Source organism: Podarcis muralis, chromosome 10, assembly GCF_964188315.1.
Source record: "Podarcis muralis chromosome 10, rPodMur119.hap1.1, whole genome shotgun sequence".
Lineage (NCBI taxonomy): Eukaryota > Metazoa > Chordata > Lepidosauria > Squamata > Lacertidae > Podarcis > Podarcis muralis.
Window position 1 is genome coordinate 57,221,343 of NC_135664.1, and position 18,272 is coordinate 57,239,614.

General features: G+C 45.1%; 1 protein-coding gene across 8 annotated transcripts in view; it reads left to right on the forward strand.

The window, feature by feature from the left end:
• Positions 1-356: 356 nt before the first annotated feature.
• The window catches only part of DENND5B (DENN domain containing 5B), a 96,668-nt gene continuing 78,752 nt past the window's right edge, over positions 357-18,272 (forward strand). For 5 of the 8 annotated variants that reach the window (XM_077935103.1, XM_077935107.1, XM_077935104.1 and 2 more), the window contains exon 1: positions 357-765. In XM_077935103.1, coding sequence (XP_077791229.1) covers positions 645-765 — 121 coding nt within the window. In that variant the 5' untranslated portion in view covers positions 357-644. The remainder of the gene's footprint in view (positions 766-18,272) is intronic. The other 3 variants (XM_028745844.2, XM_077935108.1, XM_077935110.1) reach the window with 2 other exon arrangements.

Genomic DNA, 18,272 nt, shown 5'->3' on the forward strand with positions numbered 1-18,272 from the left:
TGATTTTAAATTGTATTCCGATTCCTTCTTATACCTTGTATTCTATGGGATTCAAATGGTAATGCAACAAGAAGAGAAACAGGAGAGGCACTAAAAATACAATTAAAAACCTTACAGCATCTAGCACAGCGCATTGCAATTGCTACAACAGGCAGGAAAAGAATTCAGGTGGTCCGTCAAGCAAAATTTCACGCGTTTCGGGAGGCGGCTGAGCACCAAACCAATCCCGGCCTTGGGGTGCCGAGCCTCGCTTCGTGCGCCAAGCGTGGTTTAAATGTCCCGCCGAGGAGGCGGGGCGGAAGCGGGCCGGTGTGCTGCTTCTCCCTCCCGCGGCGCGGCTTAGCGTCTGACCGGCAGGGGGAGGCGGCAGAGGCGACGGCGGGACGGTGCCTAGCGGGGCTCGAGCGCCGGCTGCAGCCTCAGCTGACCGAGGGGCGCCGCTGCCACTGCTGTTGCCACTACCGCCGGCGCCGCGTCCTCGTCTTCCTCCCGCTCGGCCGTGCGCCCCTCGGCGAAGGAGGCCGCCACCCGGGCGGACTTGCGCCATGGAAGGAGCGCGGCTGCTGGTGCTGCTGATGCGTTAGCGGCGCTGCCCCTGCTGCTTGGGATCCTGCCCGAGAAAGATCGCGGACGCCGGCGGAGGGATGAGCGGCAGCGCGGCGCCCCCCGGGCCCGGCTCGGGCTCGGCGCCCTGCCGCTTTGCGCACTACTTCGTGCTGTGCGGGATCGATGCCGACAGCGGGCTGGAGCCGGACGAGCTGGCGGGTAAGCCGAGGAGGGAAAGGGAGACAAAGACGGGGGCTGGGGGGGGGGAGGGTCTGATCCTGTCCCCGTTCCTCCTTTCGAGGCACACAGCCCCTGCTCGGCCCCGGTCCGCCGCTGCCTTGCTCCCTCTCTCCCTAGCGCTGATCCTGAGGATCGGGCTGCTGCTCCGCTTGCGCTGCGCCCACCCCGGCGGAGAGAGCAAAAGACGACTCGGTGGCCGCGTGCGCGCGGTCTCCATCTGCGCCCGGGTTGGAGCACGGGGGTCTGCGCTCTGCGCGGCGACATTGCGCCGGCCAGGCCCCGCGCACACGCCGCCCGAGGCTCCATTGCTGGAGACTTTACTTATTGTGTTCGCAGCGCCCTTTTTGTTTTTATTTCCCTCGCCCGCTCCCGCAACAGCTCAGGAGGAGCCCTCCTCCAAACACCCCGATGGTGCTCCTTTCCACAAGCGCCTTCCGCATTGCTTTTCCATGCACGGATCTCCAGATCTGAGTAGCCAGCCTGGCTCTCCCTGCCCCTTTCTTCTTCTTCGTCCTCCACCCGCTTCCCAAAATCGTGATGCTTCCAGACTGCAGTGGCCAGGTTCGGTTATGTCACTGCCAGGAGGAAACCACGTTTCAGTGCAGTCCTCCTCCTCGCGGCTCAGGCTTTATTCCCTCTCCCCCCCCCCCCCAGTGCCCTGTGCTGCGACCAGGCCTTAGATAACGTGCGCTTGCGAAGGTCTTGAATGTTGCAATCGCCTCCCCTTCGAATGACCGCTATATCTTGGGTCCAAAGAGCAGGGAAAGCTACCTTTGTAACTACTTTGGGAGACTGCAGTGCTTTCTTCTGTTCTCTGGAGGGCTGGGAAAGGGTTGCTTTAAGCCACTCTGCGCTGGGATTAGATAGCCAAGTTAAAACTCCTTGTTGCCAGCAGACAGAATGATGCTAATTAATATTTCAGTTTTGTATTTTGGCTGGCTAGATAGTTACAAATGGAAAAACATATCTTAAGATGTTTTGTTTTATTTTTCGTACCATAGCTTTAGGTTTCTTTAAAATATATTATTCTTTTTGGAAGGGCAGTAAGAGGTATTTATTTACACATTTTGTTACATTTTAATTCCACCTTTTATCCAAGGAACTCAAGGTTGTTTGAACCCTGGTCTCCCAGGCCCTAGTCCCAACTCTTTAACCATTACAGCACACTAGTTCTTTACATAACAGCGTGAATTATGCATTACAAATTGCAGGTAAGCTTGTGATACTGTTTGGGCCCATGCTGAGGTTCATCGCTGCTAATATTACTCATTCTGTGCTAGTCATTGTATCAGGCAACCTACAAAAGTTGAGAGACATGGCTATGTACACAAGCTTAATCTAGAAAATTCCGGTGAGGAAATGTGTTTAAGAGACGTCTAGTGAAAAATTTCCGCCCCCCCCCCTCCAGGCTGTCATCCTACAATCCAGTGAAATCAATAGTTCCTAGTAAAAATCATTATTTTGCATTAGCTACCAATTTGACAAAGCCCCCCCCCCCCTATATTTTTATCTATCCAAATGCCTACAGACAGCAGACCAGTCTCTCTCCCCCTCATCAGATATCTGGGTATATTGTCCTTTTAGCTGGAATAGTTTGCTTGAGAATGATTAAAAAAACGAGTCTCTCCATCATCCCTAATCCTGAAAGTGTTTGTTGCATTCGGCTAAAAATACTGCTCATATGATTGAGTGATTTCAATAGGATTTGTCAAAAATAAATTGTAACTGGTTTAAAGCTGGAGAGACGCCAGAGGCTTTTCTCCGCATAGCTAGCTGTGGAAGTAGGAGAAAGTCTTTCAAAATATAGAAAGGGGGTTGTAAGAAACTACAAAGACACCTTTTAAAAGCAACCTGTGCTGGATACATGGCACTTGCATCTCTGAAAATAAAGTAGGTTAAAATTAAATTGTGCATCTTGTTCAGAAAACTCTCCAGATTCTGCAGTATGACGACTAGCCAATAAAGAAAAAGGGAGAGCTGTATTCAAACTGAATCGGGATCCATTTGTATGCGAAATAAAAGTAGCTGACTATTGTTGCTAAAGTGGTAATTCAGGTATAGAGAATCTGTGGTCCTCCAGGTATTGTTGAACTCCAACTCCCATCAGCCCCAGCCAGCATGGCCAGTGGTCAGGAATGATGGGAGTTGTAGTCCAGCAGCATCTGGAAGTAAACAGGTCTGCCCACTCTTGAGCTATTTACCTGCTTACCTTTTGCATGAACATTGTGGCCAATTCTGAAGCTGAATTTAATAATTTTAGTAAAGTTTTTGGAATGAAAATAGCTTCTGCTCTGTACTTGCCTTAATTCAGGGTTATTAACTTGACAGAAGGAAATTCTGAAAGGCTCTTAAAGATATTTGTCTTGAATAGCCTGTCTCATGATGGTGAACTGTTCTTAAATTTTCAGAAGCAATGGATATAAAGAATTCTTCAGCATTTGTTTGAAGTTGAGATCAGCTTCGTTTAAATTATTTGCATGCTCTTTAAGAAAACTAATTTGCCACTTATTGAGTGAGCTGGTGGGGAGTTTTCATTTAAAGTCATAATTGTACACTTGTCGTGTGGATGACATTTTTGACTTGAAACAGGATGGTTTCAGAGTAGTAATACCTGGTAAGCAATCAAATGATTAGGGCCATAATCTTTAACATGTAGCCCCTGATTCCATTGAGAGGATCCATGCATAAACAGGAATCCTTACCTAAATATAGATTTCACCTGTGTTCATTGCATTCAGTTGGATTTGATATTGGATAAGGGGTGATTGTGTTAATGTACCAGCACAGAAATTGCTTCCCCATAGTCTTCATTAGAAAAAGTTAGAAGTTATTTGTGTTTTGGTGCAATTACCGAAAGTTGCATGTAACTTTGTTTTTAAAGCACTGCTGGAGCTGAATCTGGGTTATGTAATTGAAGTCTCATTGAGTTGTTGTTTTTTAAAAAAGCAGTAATTAACAAATTGTTTCTATATAATTTTTAAACTTTACAATTGATTTGACATTGCCATTTTGTATACTTTGCACATTGTAACTTTTAGTAATTTGATGCCCATTTATGTGATTAAATGATCTAATGTAATGTATACATCTGTGACGGAATTGAAGCAATTGTAATAAGGTTTTGGTTTCCCACCTGGAGCCTGAATGTGTGTGTTGGTCTCAATCTCAAATATGGCTTCCGTTTACATACATGCTTGTTTCTGAAATAGAACCCTGCTGGTTCCTCTAGCATTGAAGGTGCACCAGGGTTGATTTGCATAGTATGACCTTTGGGAGTTTTAACTAGAGTAATTTCCAATTCCTCTTTCTGAAAATAGGGGCATTTACATGGTGGTGTTGATTAGGAAGTTCTCACTGCTTGTAAGTGTGAATAGTCTTGTTGCTGTTTCTTGAACTGCAAAAGAAGATTTTGCAGGCTAAATGCAAAGAAACACAGCATGTATCTAAGTTGGAGAACCATTGATCTAAAGTTACCTTTTATATGCTAACTTCTTTCAAACTGATGAATAGTAAAGATGCTGTTAGATTCCCCCCCCCCCCCCCCCCCCGCTGATTGCCTTTGCCAGGTTGGCTTATCAAGTTGGATATTACCGTTTTGCAGAATGTGTACAGATGTCATTAAGTTCATTACATTCCAAAACTTTATAATAGTTGGCCTTCTGAAGTCAAGTCAAAGGCCATGATTCTATCACCAGCTGCTTTTGAAGTTCAGTAAATGGTTTGTGCGTCTGACTGCTCTTCAAGATTTCTTTCCATCATTTGCCCACTTAACCTGGCAGTAAGCTCCATTGAACTCAATAGGACTGACACCTTAGTAGACTTGTACGGGATTGCACAATTAATAAAGTATGTGGTTGGTTAATTGAGAACAAGAAAAAACTTCTCTTGAGCCCGAGAATTTGGGGGAATCTCCCATTAGTCAGAATAGGAAAAACTGGGCTGCCTTGACCAGTGGTTTGACCCTGTACAGCAGTGTTTCCCAAACTTTTTTGGGCAACGGCACACCTGTTTACTGAAAAAAAATCTCACGGCACACCACCATTAAAGCCCCGCCCCGTGACGTCAGCGCGCAGCGTCACGCCGGGAGGGACGCACGAAAGTGAAAGTTTTTTCCCTCCCCCTTGCCGGGGAACCTCCAAGCTTTGGGGGTGGGAGGAGGCAGCAGAGCGAGGGACTGAGAGACGGCGGCAACTGAGGCGGCGGCGGCTGTTGTGGTGGTGGCGGCGATAGCGGGCGGAGGAGGGGGCGGCGGCGGGGCTTGAGGAGCCGTCGCCGGGAGTTGCTGCTGCTGTTGTTGCTGCTGCTGCCCGGACATGCCGGCCTCCTCCTCCTCCGCTGTCTCGCGCTCCTCCCTTTTGCACGCGCTGCCCCGCCGCTCGGCACCACCACCGCGGAGCCGCCCCCGGCTCGACGCGGATCCTCGCCGCCGCCGCCTCTCACCGCCCGACTCGCCCGCCTCCCTCCCACGGCACACCAGCCAATGTCTGACGGCACAGTAGTGTGCCGCGGAACACCGGTTGGGAAACACTGCTGTACAGTATAAGACAACTTCATGTATTCATGTTCTTGGTCCTCCCACCAAAACATCAGTTGCTTACAACTGGGCTGCAAGCTTTAATTGACTTAATTGGTAGATTAATCAACTAAATGGTTGCCTTTCAAGGAAGCTGTAGACGAGCTTGCTGTTTGCTTAAAAGTACAGTTTTAAAAATATTGTTTAGCTATAAATGCTTTTAATGTATTGATAGCCACCATGAGAGCCATTCCTAGCTGGTTGGCAGGATGTCAATTTCAGAATGAATGGATGAATAAATAATAAAGCTCTAGTTGATTAATTGGCCTGGCAAATTTAATTGGCGGGGTTGAGATTCAAGGGCACGCTTGGGTTTGTTTGTATTTGCAAGCTATTTTTGATTTATTATTGTGTAATGGGGGATTAAAAAGGGAAATATTGAAAACTCGCTTCCAATAGAAGTGTTCATATTAATGTTTTCTTTATTGCATATCTTCCTCAATGTGCACGGTGCTTTGCAAGCCCTAATGGACAGGTTCCTACATGAGAGGGCTTGCAGAGCAGAATCTGACATGGGAGGCAGTGGAGGAGAAGGAAGGGAAGGGAAGACAGTATAAACAAGAATAGGTAGTTATTTCAGCTACTGATGAGCACAAGGGTCCATCTGGGAATGTGTGTGTGAATCCTTGGAAAAACTGCCACATCCAAATCCCTGAGAGCTACTGGTGGCCAGGGTGGGAGGTGGACTCTTCTCTTCCCTACCCTTTCATTGTTCGTTCAACTGCAGTGGTTGGCATAGTTTCAGGGCATGTTTGGCATCATGCTGGGGGAAGAGGAAGCTGGGTCTGGATTTGGGCCTTCACTGCCTGCAGATCATGGATGGTGGGACTGTGGCGGAGAGCTGTGCTTTGTGCCAGGGTCCCTCTGGTGGCCCTTCTGCTGAATCCTGTGTAGACTTTCAGCTGCCTGCCCCCCCCCCCCCCAGCATAGGATTGGCCTCATTTATCATTTACATCCTTTCCATGAATCCTGGTGATTATTCTAGATAATAAATAAAACAACAATGAGACAATTAAAAAACACCAAAGGGTTATTCTCAAAGCAGGATATGGGGACTTAAGGGGGTTAGAAGGTTAAAACAGATCTATTTTAATCTACTTTTGTTGGCCAGATGAAACGAAAATCTTGCTCTAATTCTAATAGACCTTGCACAACTTTGGGGGACTGTGTTATAATGTGCTTGGAAAGGAGTCGTGCTTTGACACTTCAGTTGCTGACAGGCAAAGTGAGTCAGCATTCCTGCGTCATCTTGAACCGGGTGACCTCTGCCCTCCATGACTGAGGCAGTGAATGGAAGTTCATGTTCTTCTAGCATTGTCATTTGTATATGGGTAAACAGAAATTTACCCATTATGGGACGCGGGTGGCGCTGTGAGTAAAACCTCAGCGCCTAGGGCTTGCCGATCATCAGGTCGGTGGTTCGAATCCCCGCGGCGGGGTGCGCTCCCGTCGTTCGGTCCCAGCGCCTGCCAACCTAGCAGTTCGAAAGCACCCCCGGGTGCAAGTAGATAAATAGGGACCGCTTACTAGCGGGAAGGCAAACGGCGTTCCGTGTGCGGCTCTGGCTCGCCAGATGCAGCTTGTCTCGCTGGCCATGTGACCCGGAAGTGTCTTCGGACAGCGCTGGCCCCCGGCCTCTTGAGTGAGATGGGCGCACAACCCCAGAGTCGGACACGACTGGCCCGTACGGGCAGGGGTACCTTTACCTTTACCTTTTAAACAGAAATTAGCACTTAACTTTTGAAGGAAACCGAACGCCTTGTTTGAATAAGAAATCCAAGGTCCATTTTGCAGTTAATGTTTTATGAACCTACAAAGCTGAATCACTGGAGCATCTTATGAGAGGCAGCCAGCATGGTGCCCTCCAAATATTGTTGGATTACAGTTCCGATCATCTCATACCATTGGACGTGTTGGCTAGTTGGGTACTCCCACTGGGGTCTCTTTCTTCCCCTGATACCAGGAAGAATACCTGAGAATATTTCAATAGGGGATTAGAATTGGGAATTTAAGCATGGAAAGTATATATTCTCCCACTGAGCTGTAGTCCTTTCTCCTGACATATGGTTTGAAACCTGAAGAAAGAATTACAAAAGATTATAGTGTCAGTCTGTGCTGGCAAAAATAAAATTAAAATGTATTATTCAAATAACTTTATGCGATTTTCTGTTGATTTCCCATCCAGGGTCAGTTAGCTTAACTTCAGCAGTAGAATTGCATCATGTTCCTTCAGCCTCTTCACAGCTTGCATCATCAGATGCATTAAGTGGACTGTGGACTTCTGGGCTGCAGCACCCTGGAGTATAAACAGTGGGGGCAGGGGGAGAAGAGCAAAGGAAGTAATGAGAATGAAAATACTGCATCCTTATGGTTCAAGTGTCAAATGTGGTTATTTATCTGACTTCCCTACTGCCTCTCGATCCAGAAGGATCCCCCAAACAGCTTACCTAAAATAAAACAATACTGTACAGTAAACAATGGAACTGCTTCTGTTCCTTCCAACATATGGCATGGCTTTCGCGTAGCATATTTTACACCCCTCCACACCACTTTTTTTTATGTCCAAGGGCAGAGGAGGAGGAGCCTTTGGCAGTTGCCAACCCTTGGATAGATTGCTGAGTGATTGTTAATTTATTACAATGCTTGCAAGGTGTGAGCAGGGACAAAGTCTTGCAGCATTTTAAAGACTGAACACATTTTATAATTAATGCCTTGCTTCTTTTATTTAAAAGGCTTATACGCTGCAACTGTCGTATGACAAAACTGTCTGCAGTCACCAAGATACAATAGTTTTTGTATTTTAATCATTTTTATAGATGTATCTAATTACAATAAGACCAAATAACCACAGACTAAAATAGGCTAACACTAGCATTGGGTGCATGGTCCAGCCATTCTAACTGAACTGTCGACCTTGCATTTTCACCCCCAAAGTCCTTTGATGTATTAACTAGCAACAATGCTTTGCCTTGGTTATCACTTAATGATTTTCAAAAAATGACCTACAGGTTGCTCAGAGGTGGGGACCCGAACATATGTTCTTATGTTCTTACAACCTTATGTTCTTAGGACCTTGTGGCCCTCCAGATGTTGTTGGACTCCTGTCAATCCCAACCAGCATGACCAATGCTTTGGGGTGGTGGGAATTGTTGTCCCACAACATCTGGTGGGCAACATGTTTCCCTCCCCAGGTAGCTCATGCTTGCCACCAGAAGGGATGGAAAATGGATGGCTAATATCCTAATAGAATGGGGGAAACCATTTTGCAAATATATATGTTGTTTGAATATCAGAAATGCAGTATTCTGAGTTTCAGGCCCCTTTTAGTCGAAGTTTGGTTGGAGGAAAATTTAGGATTGGAGCTGAAAGAGGAAGTGGGAAAGAGACCACTTTTCCAACTTCCTCCTTAAGTTCTAGGAATTTTTCAGGAGACCAAAAAGTAACCACCATTGCCAACTCATAACCAAGATGGAAGTCATTTTTAAGGGAAGGAGGAACAGGGGCCTTGTGGGCACAGGAGTTCCATAATGGGGAACTCTGCCATAGATGCTGGGTATTGAACTTGGATGCCTTGAAGTAATTGCAGGTTTCTGGAGACTTTTTGTCTAGTGCCCAGTTGCTTGCTTCTGTGCTTGGTGCTTGTCATACAAACATGGTGTCAGTGGTACTTTATGCTGTCAGCACAGAGAGCATCACTTATTGGAGGCAGTTGCTATTCAGGCTGTCTTACAACAAAATTACTTGACCCACATATAAAGCGGCATCTCTTGTTCAGAAAGCTATAAATTGCTACGACCAGACTGGGAGGAATGACTGCACCTCTTGCTGTTCCATTTTCATCAATAGGATGTTGATTCTTGGAGCTCTTAGCAGAATCAATAAAGATGCTGATAGAATCAGACAGTGTAATACATTTCTTCACGCTTGACATGTTGTAATTTAAGAGTGAAATGCCTGTACCTGCAGTCTGCTGTGTTCTTAGTTTGAGGAATTCATTTTACCTTCTGAGTCTGAATTTGGAACTGAGTTCAAAATTTGGAGTAGCAGTACCGCTTTCATTGAACTCTTCTTACCTGCATCTTGGTCATCACCAGGACAATTGTTCTGTCCTGAATTAGTGTGAACTTATACAAATACCCTTCTAAACTGGGTGTCCTTAGTAGTCTGGTATGTGTGACTTGTATGAACTCGCATGATCAGAGCCATGTGACTGAAAATGTGGACTAGCACATACAGAATAATTTTCGTGTGGCTGCTCTTTTCAGGTTCCTTTCTCTCCTCTCTTATCCCAGGCCTCTTCCTCCCCTCTTGCTGGCTTATTTAAAATAAGTGCAGTGAATTCCCATAATATTACAGAAGTTCCTAGTCTGGTCTCCAAGCCAGTAGAACAGGGAGGGAGAACCAGTGGCTATCCAAATGGTGTTGGGCTCAGTAACTCCCATGATCCCTGAGCTGTTAACCTTGTGGGCTGAAGCTGATGGGAGTTGGAGTTCAACACTAGTTGGAGAGCCGCAGATTTAAGAGATTGGCTAAAGGCTACTGGAATCTATGTCACACTTGGGAAATCTGAGTTCTCCCTGTCTGATCATATTAAGAAAGCGTCCATGTCAAAGTCACAGTGAATTTAGCGGGTCTTGCTCCTAAGCATTAAAGTTCCATGGGGTTGTCTTCATCTGGAAAAATGACCTTGCTGAAATTCCATTCAATCCCTTGACTCAGCTCATAAATAGGCATGGAATGAACTTCTATCTTTTTAGCTTTCTTCTAAAATTTGCAATTGAGGTTAGGCGTGTGTTAACCACCTAGAATGACCTCAGGTAAAGGCACTTGAGGGGATTCTTTTGCACTGGCCACAAAATGATACTTTGTCGGTGTTGGTTGCTGCAAGTGTTAGGATGGCTGCAGTCTTTCCCAACCTTGGGTCTCCAGCTGATTTTGGACTACAACTCACATCTTCCCTTGCTAGCAAGGGCAGTGGTTAGGGATGATGGGAATTGTAGTCCAAATATAGCTGGAGACCCAAGGTTGGGAAACACTGGATTAGAGTGTGGTGCTGAAAACACCAAGGTTGCAGGTTTGATCCCTGTATGCGACAGCTGCATATTCCAGCATTGCAGAGGATTGAACTAGATGATCCTCTGAGTCCCTTCTGACTCTGATTCTGTGACCAGCAATATACATTTGCTTTAAGAAGAACAAGAGTTTGGATTTGATATCCCGCTTTATCACTCCCCTTCAGGAGTCTCAAAGCGGCTAACATTCTCCTTTCCCTTCCTCCCCCACAACAAACACTCTGTGAGGTGAGTGAGGCTGAGAGACTTCAGAGAAGTGTGACTGGCCCAAGGTCACCCAGCAGCTGCATGTGGAGGAGCGGAGACGCGAACCCGGTTCCCCAGATTACGAATCTACCGCTCTTAACCACTACACTACACTGGCTCCTTAACAGCCATACCGGAGGTGGAGTCTAGCTTATAGTTACTGGGAAACACTTTACTAGGGCACATTGACATTGCCACCACTGTTCAATAACAGGTTCTCCTTGATGCTTCAAGCAGGTGATTGGGGCGGGGGAATGTGGAGCCGCTTCTTCAAGATTTTTTCATAGTTCAGTTGTTCTGTTCCCAGCGGTGTTTGCTCTGCATACCAAGTACGTGGCGATTAGTTTGAAATGGGCACCTTCCTTTTCTTGTGCATCCCAAAGACATCACTTTTGATGCTCTTTTAAATCTCTCTTCAAACTAATTCCCCGATTAATAATGTCGGGAACCTGTTAACACAATGACATATCTGAAGAGTGAGCTTGAAAGGTATTTTCTTGCCAGTATTCCTGCTATGTAATATAAACATCAAGGATAACCTCGGTATAAATGCCTCTGCTTTGAAAGAGTTTTTGAAGTTTCATTTATCACTGAGGCGGGATGCTTGTTCTTGGAAATTCCTGAGAAGAAATAGTGTCTCTATATAGAACTTTTTTCAGTGCTCGTGTTTTACAGAAATATTGCTGGAAGGGGAAAATGTCATTTAGAAAGAAGAATTCTTAGGAAGGTAGAAGCCTAGTTTCAATTATAAAAGGGTCTGGAGAGTTATCATAAAGATTCCTTTTTGTAAAAAACATAACAAGCTGTGACATGTTGGCCAATTTATGGTGGGATTCTTGGGTAGTAGAATCCCCTTTTTTTAGGCTTATCGTGAGTTGTGTGTTCATAGCTTTTGTGGGCTTTTCACATAACAGGGAAACTTGAGACCATGTTGTATTGATGGAAGATGAGAAATAGGTGGCCTGGGGAGTGGTGATCTTTATCTGGATTTTTTTGAGGATTATCAAGACTCAGATTTTAAGCTGACAACGGCTCCTGTTGCAAAAGTGTTTCAGTTGCATCTTAGGTCATCAGGTGCCATCTTAGGTCATCTACAGATACTTTCATTGGCAGCGCAAGGCCTGCCCGCTGGGAATGTGAGAACTTTGCTGTTGATAATTTATTATTATGCAATGATGAAATAGATGCTGTGCATCTAAAGGCCATTGGAACACACAATTTGAACATCCAGCTTCTGGAAAATGGAGGTCTGGATAGGAAGCAAAAGAAGAGACCATCTGTAGTCAGCAGGGACTTGTTACCTTAACTAGAAGAAGAGTTTGGATTTGATATCCCACTCCTAAGGAGTCTCAAAGCGGCTAACAATCTCCTTTCCCTTCCTCCCCCACAACAAACACTCTGTGAGGTGAGTGGGGCTGAGAGACTTCAAAGAAGTGTGACTAGCCCAAGGTCACCCAGCAGCTGCATGTGGAGAAGTGGGGAAGCGAACCCGGTTCACCAGATTACGAGACTACCGCTCTTAACCACTACACCACACTGGTTGCTCTCACCTGTGAGCTGACCTCACCTGGAATCTTTACATGTCTTTACTAAATAAATGAAATGTATGGGCTTGTGGAGTCACCTGGGAAACTCTGACCTGTTGGTGTAAGGAGAGTTCTGTAGTTAATATGACTGACATCTGTTCTTTTAGCTGGTGAAATCCCTGTCTGGTATCCCTCAGACCGTCAGTTTAAGACTTTGTATGGGTTAATTCATCACAGCTGTCAGTTCTGGTGGGTGCAGCCACAGACTAACCATGAGTCACTACTGCAATGTGGTGGCTGAAATGCCTAATGCAATCCTAGACTGCATCAGCAGAAGTATAGTGTCAACAGAAGTAACAATACCGCTGCCCAATCCTCAAAACCCCCATGAAATTGCAACAAAGATCTACATTCAGCCCTGTCGCTGCAGGTTGCCCATCTGTGGTCATCTAGAAGAAGATCTGGGTGAGTTCAATAGAATTTTAGTAACTATCTGCCTAAAATAAAAGGTTGTGTAGATGGCAGATCAAAAGTTATATTAAAAGGGATTGAAGATTTCCTTCTGGGACTTTTGAAGATAAATATTTAACAACATAAATGGAAATCAATTTAAATGGTTCACTTGGCAGATAGTGGGTTTTTGTTTTTTATGTTGCTTTTTGGAAACTGTTTATCCAGAATACTCAATATTCAGTTTCTTTGTAGACCAGGCATAGGCAAACTCGGCCCTCCAGATGTTTTGGGACTACAACTCCCATCATCCCTGACCACTGGTCCTGTTAGCTATGGATGATGGGAGTTGTAGTCCCAAAACATCTGGAGGGCCGAGTTTGCCTATGCCTGGTGTAGACATTTGATATTTCCACAAAAGTACTACATTAGTAGCTTCTGCACAATTGCCATTCATCTTGATGGACACAAAGCACAGATTTCCATCAGATTGTTCTCAAAATACCTTCCTAACATATCTGAGTTTGTTTAGGTTCCCTTTTTCGTTCTCCAGACTTTCACGGGTCTGTCACCGTACAATGAATGTTATCATTCAGTAAGGGACATTTGACTCTTTTGTTACATGGAGGAATTATTTTAGGACAGCTATAACCTGCTGTTTAAGTAAATGTTAGCAAAACAGCTGTTCTGTTTTGAAATTGATTTAGTTTAGGTGTGGGGGACCTTTGGCCCTCCAGATGTTGCTGAACTGCAGTTCCCATCAGCCCCAGCAAGGATGGCTAACAGCTAGGATGAGAGTTGTATTTCAGCAACATCTGGAGGGCCAAAGTTTCCCTGCACCAGCCTTAGTGAAATCAAAATATATCCATTGTATGTCAAAAACACTGTCCTTTCAAATGCACATGTTTGTGGCCATGACCTATATGGCATTAAAGGTCTGAATATTGGAAATAAAATGTGCTTCCTTTTTCCTCTTGGGTGTGTTTAAGTCTTAAAACATTTTCATCCACTTCTCCAGATATTAAGGTAAAGGTAAAGGTACCCCTGCCCGTACGGGCCGGTCTTGACAGACTGTAGGGTTGTGCGCCCATCTCACTCAAGAGGCCGGGGGCCAGCGCTGTCCGGAGACACTTCCGGGTCACGTGGCCAGCGTGACATCGCTGGTCTGGCGAGCCAGAGCCGCACACGGAAACGCCGTTTACCTTCCCGCTAGTAAGCGGGTCCCTATTTATCTACTTGCACCCGGGGGTGATTTCGAACTGCTAGGTTGGCAGGCACTGGGACCGAACAACGGGAGCGCACCCCGCCGCGGGGATTCGAACTGCCGACCTTTCGATCGGCAAGCCCTAGGCGCTGAGGCTTTTACCCACAGCGCCACCCGCGTCCCTCTCCAGATATTAGAAGTAGCTTATTAATATTGCTAAAACAAATACAGTAAGTAAATGGCATGATCCATAAGAGATCAGGCTCCCATCCCCCTATCATCCTATTGTGTCTCTCTATCTGCCTGGGTGAGACTCCAGTGCCTTGTAAAAGGCATAATTACCACTTTATGGCAACACAAGCAAAACTACTTATTAGCTTGAGATTATGATGATGTGCATAGTCTACTGCAAGGGGGGGGGGCAGGAAGCGTACTTTAGTGCTTTTCTATAGTGACAGCCTGTTTATAGCCCTATGTACAATGTACAGTTAAAGTAGCATCATACCACTTTAAATAGCCATGGCTTCCCTCCCCAGCTTCTTAAGGGTCATGAGAGTTGTTTGGAGTCCCCTACTCCCCTCACAGAGCTACAGTTGCCAGAGTGGCTTTACAGTCCATCCTTCTTCCCAAGCTACAGTTCCAGGACTCATTGGGGGAAGTCCTGAATGTTGAAAGTGGCAGTTGTTGGCATCCATTTGTCTCAAGAGATAATGGAGTGCACCTCCAGGGGTGAAATCAAACTGCTCCTTAGCAGCACCAAAATGAGCTCCCTGGGGCACAAGCCTGGGCAGTGAGTATGGAGGTCATATGACAAGACCCCCCTCTCGGCATCACTGATGTGGTCCAAAGGAAAACGGCAATATCTTTGGCACCAGCATGGCTGCAGGAGTTTCCAGAAGGAAGGGGTACAAGACACCATCCAACCATCTTAGGGACTCCACTTTGGATTTGTGTAGGGTTTACTCCTTTGCCTTTTCATCTCCCAAAGGTATCCTGCAAGGCAGCAGAGGTTTAGGATCAGAGTTTCGCTTCTCCTTGATGGGCTGCCTTCCCAGGTTGTTGAGCCCCATCTGCCCCTCACTTCTTCTACAGCCTGTGCAGAAACCACCTTCTTGACCATTGGACTCACGATTGGTCTTGTCCACTCATTCTGCTGGAGCTTGTCTTTGCATGCATAGGAAGTCCCTAACTCACCAAGTGTGTCAGACCAATCAGCTACCCAGGCCATTTCATAGAATCATAGATTCATAGAGTTGGAATAGACCACAAGGGCCATTGAGTCCAACTCCCTGCCAAGCAGGAAACACCATCAGAGCACTCCTGACATATGGTTGTCAAGCCTCTGCTTAAAGACCTCCAAAGACGGAGACTCCACCACATTCCTTGGCAGAAAATTCCACTGTCGAACAGCTCTTACTGTCAGGAAGTTCTTCCTAATGTTTAGGTGGAATCTTCTTTCTTGTAGTTTGGATCCATTGCTCCGTGTCCGCTTCTCTGGAGCAGCAGAAAACAACCTTTCTCCCTCCTCTATATGACATCCTTTTATATTTATATTTATATTTATATTTGTATTTATATATTTGTATTTATATTTATATTTATATTTGAACATGGCTATCATATCACCCCTTAACCTCCTCTTCTCCAGGCTAAACATGCCCAGCTCCCTTAGCCGTTCCTCATAAGGCATCGTTTCCAGGCCTTTGACCATTTTGGTTGCCCTCCTCTGGACACGTTCCAGTTTGTCCGTGTCCTTCTTGAACTGAAGCCTTTCCTGGGGTGTGTGCTGCTTATAGGAGCCACAGGTGAGAGCTGAGTGCAGGGTGCGGACCAAAGGGGGGACAAACTACCCCAGAAGGAGCATGACGTGTCCCCCACCAGAGATACTACCCATCCCCTAACACCCCATACAAAGAGGCATGATACTGCTTTAAATGTATAGTGCAGATGGGGCCTAACTGGAGAGAATTTCCTTGTCTTCTCTGTGGCCTTTTTAGTGTCTAATAAAGACTTTTTTGTTTATCCAGGCTTTTAAATTGTATGAAATCTAGGATGTGTTATGCTTTCTTGGTAATATATATTGCTGCCTTTATTAGTTGGTTTTTAATCAAATGACATTGCATTTTTAGCATGTTTTGTTTTAAAGCCACCCAGGGGCGACCCAGGGACAGTGTGTATCTCCAAAACAAACTGATTTAAAAATAAAATAAAAACAAACTTGGAATATAATTGCCATTCCTTTAAAGATTCAGTTTGGGGACGGGATGTGTGTTTCCCCCACCCGTTTCTTTTGAATGTGGGGAATCCTGGCTGACATGTTCTTAAGCATGGAAGTAACCTTTTCAGGACAGATGTCTTGGGTGTACAAATACATAAAGCCAGCTCAGTCTCTTGCTCTGCCCTTAACAGCAGGTGCAATGCTTGTGAGAGAGGTTGTCCTCCCCATGACCGCAAAAAATGTAGTGCCCTGATTAATTCGACTGTTGTGCCCTCCAGGAGGAACAAATGTCTTTGTAATGTTTTGTGTATTCTTGGTAGATTCAAGACCACATCAGAACTAATGCAACAGGGAGCTGTTTTTTTTTTAATAAGAAAAAAGTCTTTGAAGCAGATGGGGAAGGAGAAATGTGTCCTTCTGATTTCCCCACCCCCCCACCCCGCCTCCCCGAAGTAGAAGTCTTTTTGGAGGTTGCCAGGTCCTTTGTCTCATTGTCACTACATTATGAATATTCATAGTAGCACTTCATTGCCTAAAAGGATGCTGCCCACAGTATTTCAGGAGTTCACAGGAAGTGGCAGTAATTAGTAATCTTTCCTATATTTCAAATATTACATTATTATTTATTTAATAGATGTGACTTAGGGATGCAATCGTGCAACCAGGTTTGTTTCAGAATCCGCGCAGTTGCATAGCTGAAAGGATTTTGAATGTACACTTTTACAACAGTTTTATGCATGTTTACTCAGAAGTAAGTCCCCAGGAGTAAATGGTAAATAACTCGTTTGAGGTCTTTTACCATAAAGCAGTGTAAAATTTTATGAAATAAGTAGGTAGATAGTCCCAATGTGCCATCATTATTCCCCTGTAAGTGTGTTCTCTGTAAGTACTCTCTGAAGCAATATCCTGTTCATGATTCTCATGTATGGCTACACTTCTTAAGTTGCTGATCTTGTGTACAGGACCATGTTTGGGAGATTGAGAAGTGCATTGTTTGTACTGGGCTTTAGAACGAAACCTGGTGATATAATCTGGGCAGAAATTTATCTTTCTGCTTGCATTACTCTGCAATGTGCAAGTCGTATTGTTTGCCCTCATATGGTGTTCTTCAATATTTGTTCCCCAGATGTGGTTGCACTATAATTTCCATCATCCCTTTCTGTTGGTTGGCAGGTTGGTTGCATTAGAGCAGGCATAGGCAAACTCTGGCCCTCCAGATGTTTGGGACTACAATTCCCATCATCCCTGACCACTGGTCCTGTTAGCTAGGGATGATGGGAATTGTAGTCCCGAACATCTGGAGGGCCGGAGTTTGCCTATCCCTGCATTAGAGTTGTAATGCAACATGCATATGAAGGATACTACTATGATATAAACTCTTACTGAAACTGAGTGAAGATAACTAAATTACTCCTCCCTGTTATCCCCCTGCTTTCCCCCCATCAGAGTGCTTTTTCTGACTGAATATATTATATACTCATGACTTTCTGCTACTTGGCAACATACTCGTCAGTCTCTGATCATTGTGCAGACGTTAACACTTAGCCATGGTTTGCACTAACCATAGTTTGTTGTAATATCTTTGGTTAAGATCTTCCAAGATACAACTAGGTTTTAACTTGCTAAGCCAGTCTTCCCCCTGAAGGGTATTATAGAGTGAAACCTAGGCTTGTGCCTTTGGAGGCAGAGAACCGGGGAAACTCTCTTAATCATGTACTGAAGAACCATGGCTTGCAAACCATGGCTCTGCATTCTAAATTGCAGGTAATCCTTAACCATAATTTTATGTACTGTGGTACTTGGTTTACAACCATAATCTGTTCCGGAGGTCCATTTGTAAACCAAAACAGGTTGTAACCCAAGGCGTGCTTTTGCCAATGGGGCCTCCCCCCCAAAAATTGGTTTGTAATCCAAAAAAAGGTTGCTAACTGGGACACACACTTCCGGGTTTGACGTGTTTGCAATCCAAAACGTATGCAAACCAAGACATGCAAACCAAGGTACCACTGTATTTGGATGGAATGTTTAACCATGGTGAAGGAAAAAATTAACTATGACTGATTGTTTATGTCTGCTTTGGGTCTGCGTGTTTATTCCATGCAGGACTGAGTTTGCCTCTAAAGAACCAACTTTCAGAAACAAATGCTCTTAACTACTAGTTGCAGCATCTCATGAATTGTGTTTAGCCTATTACCCA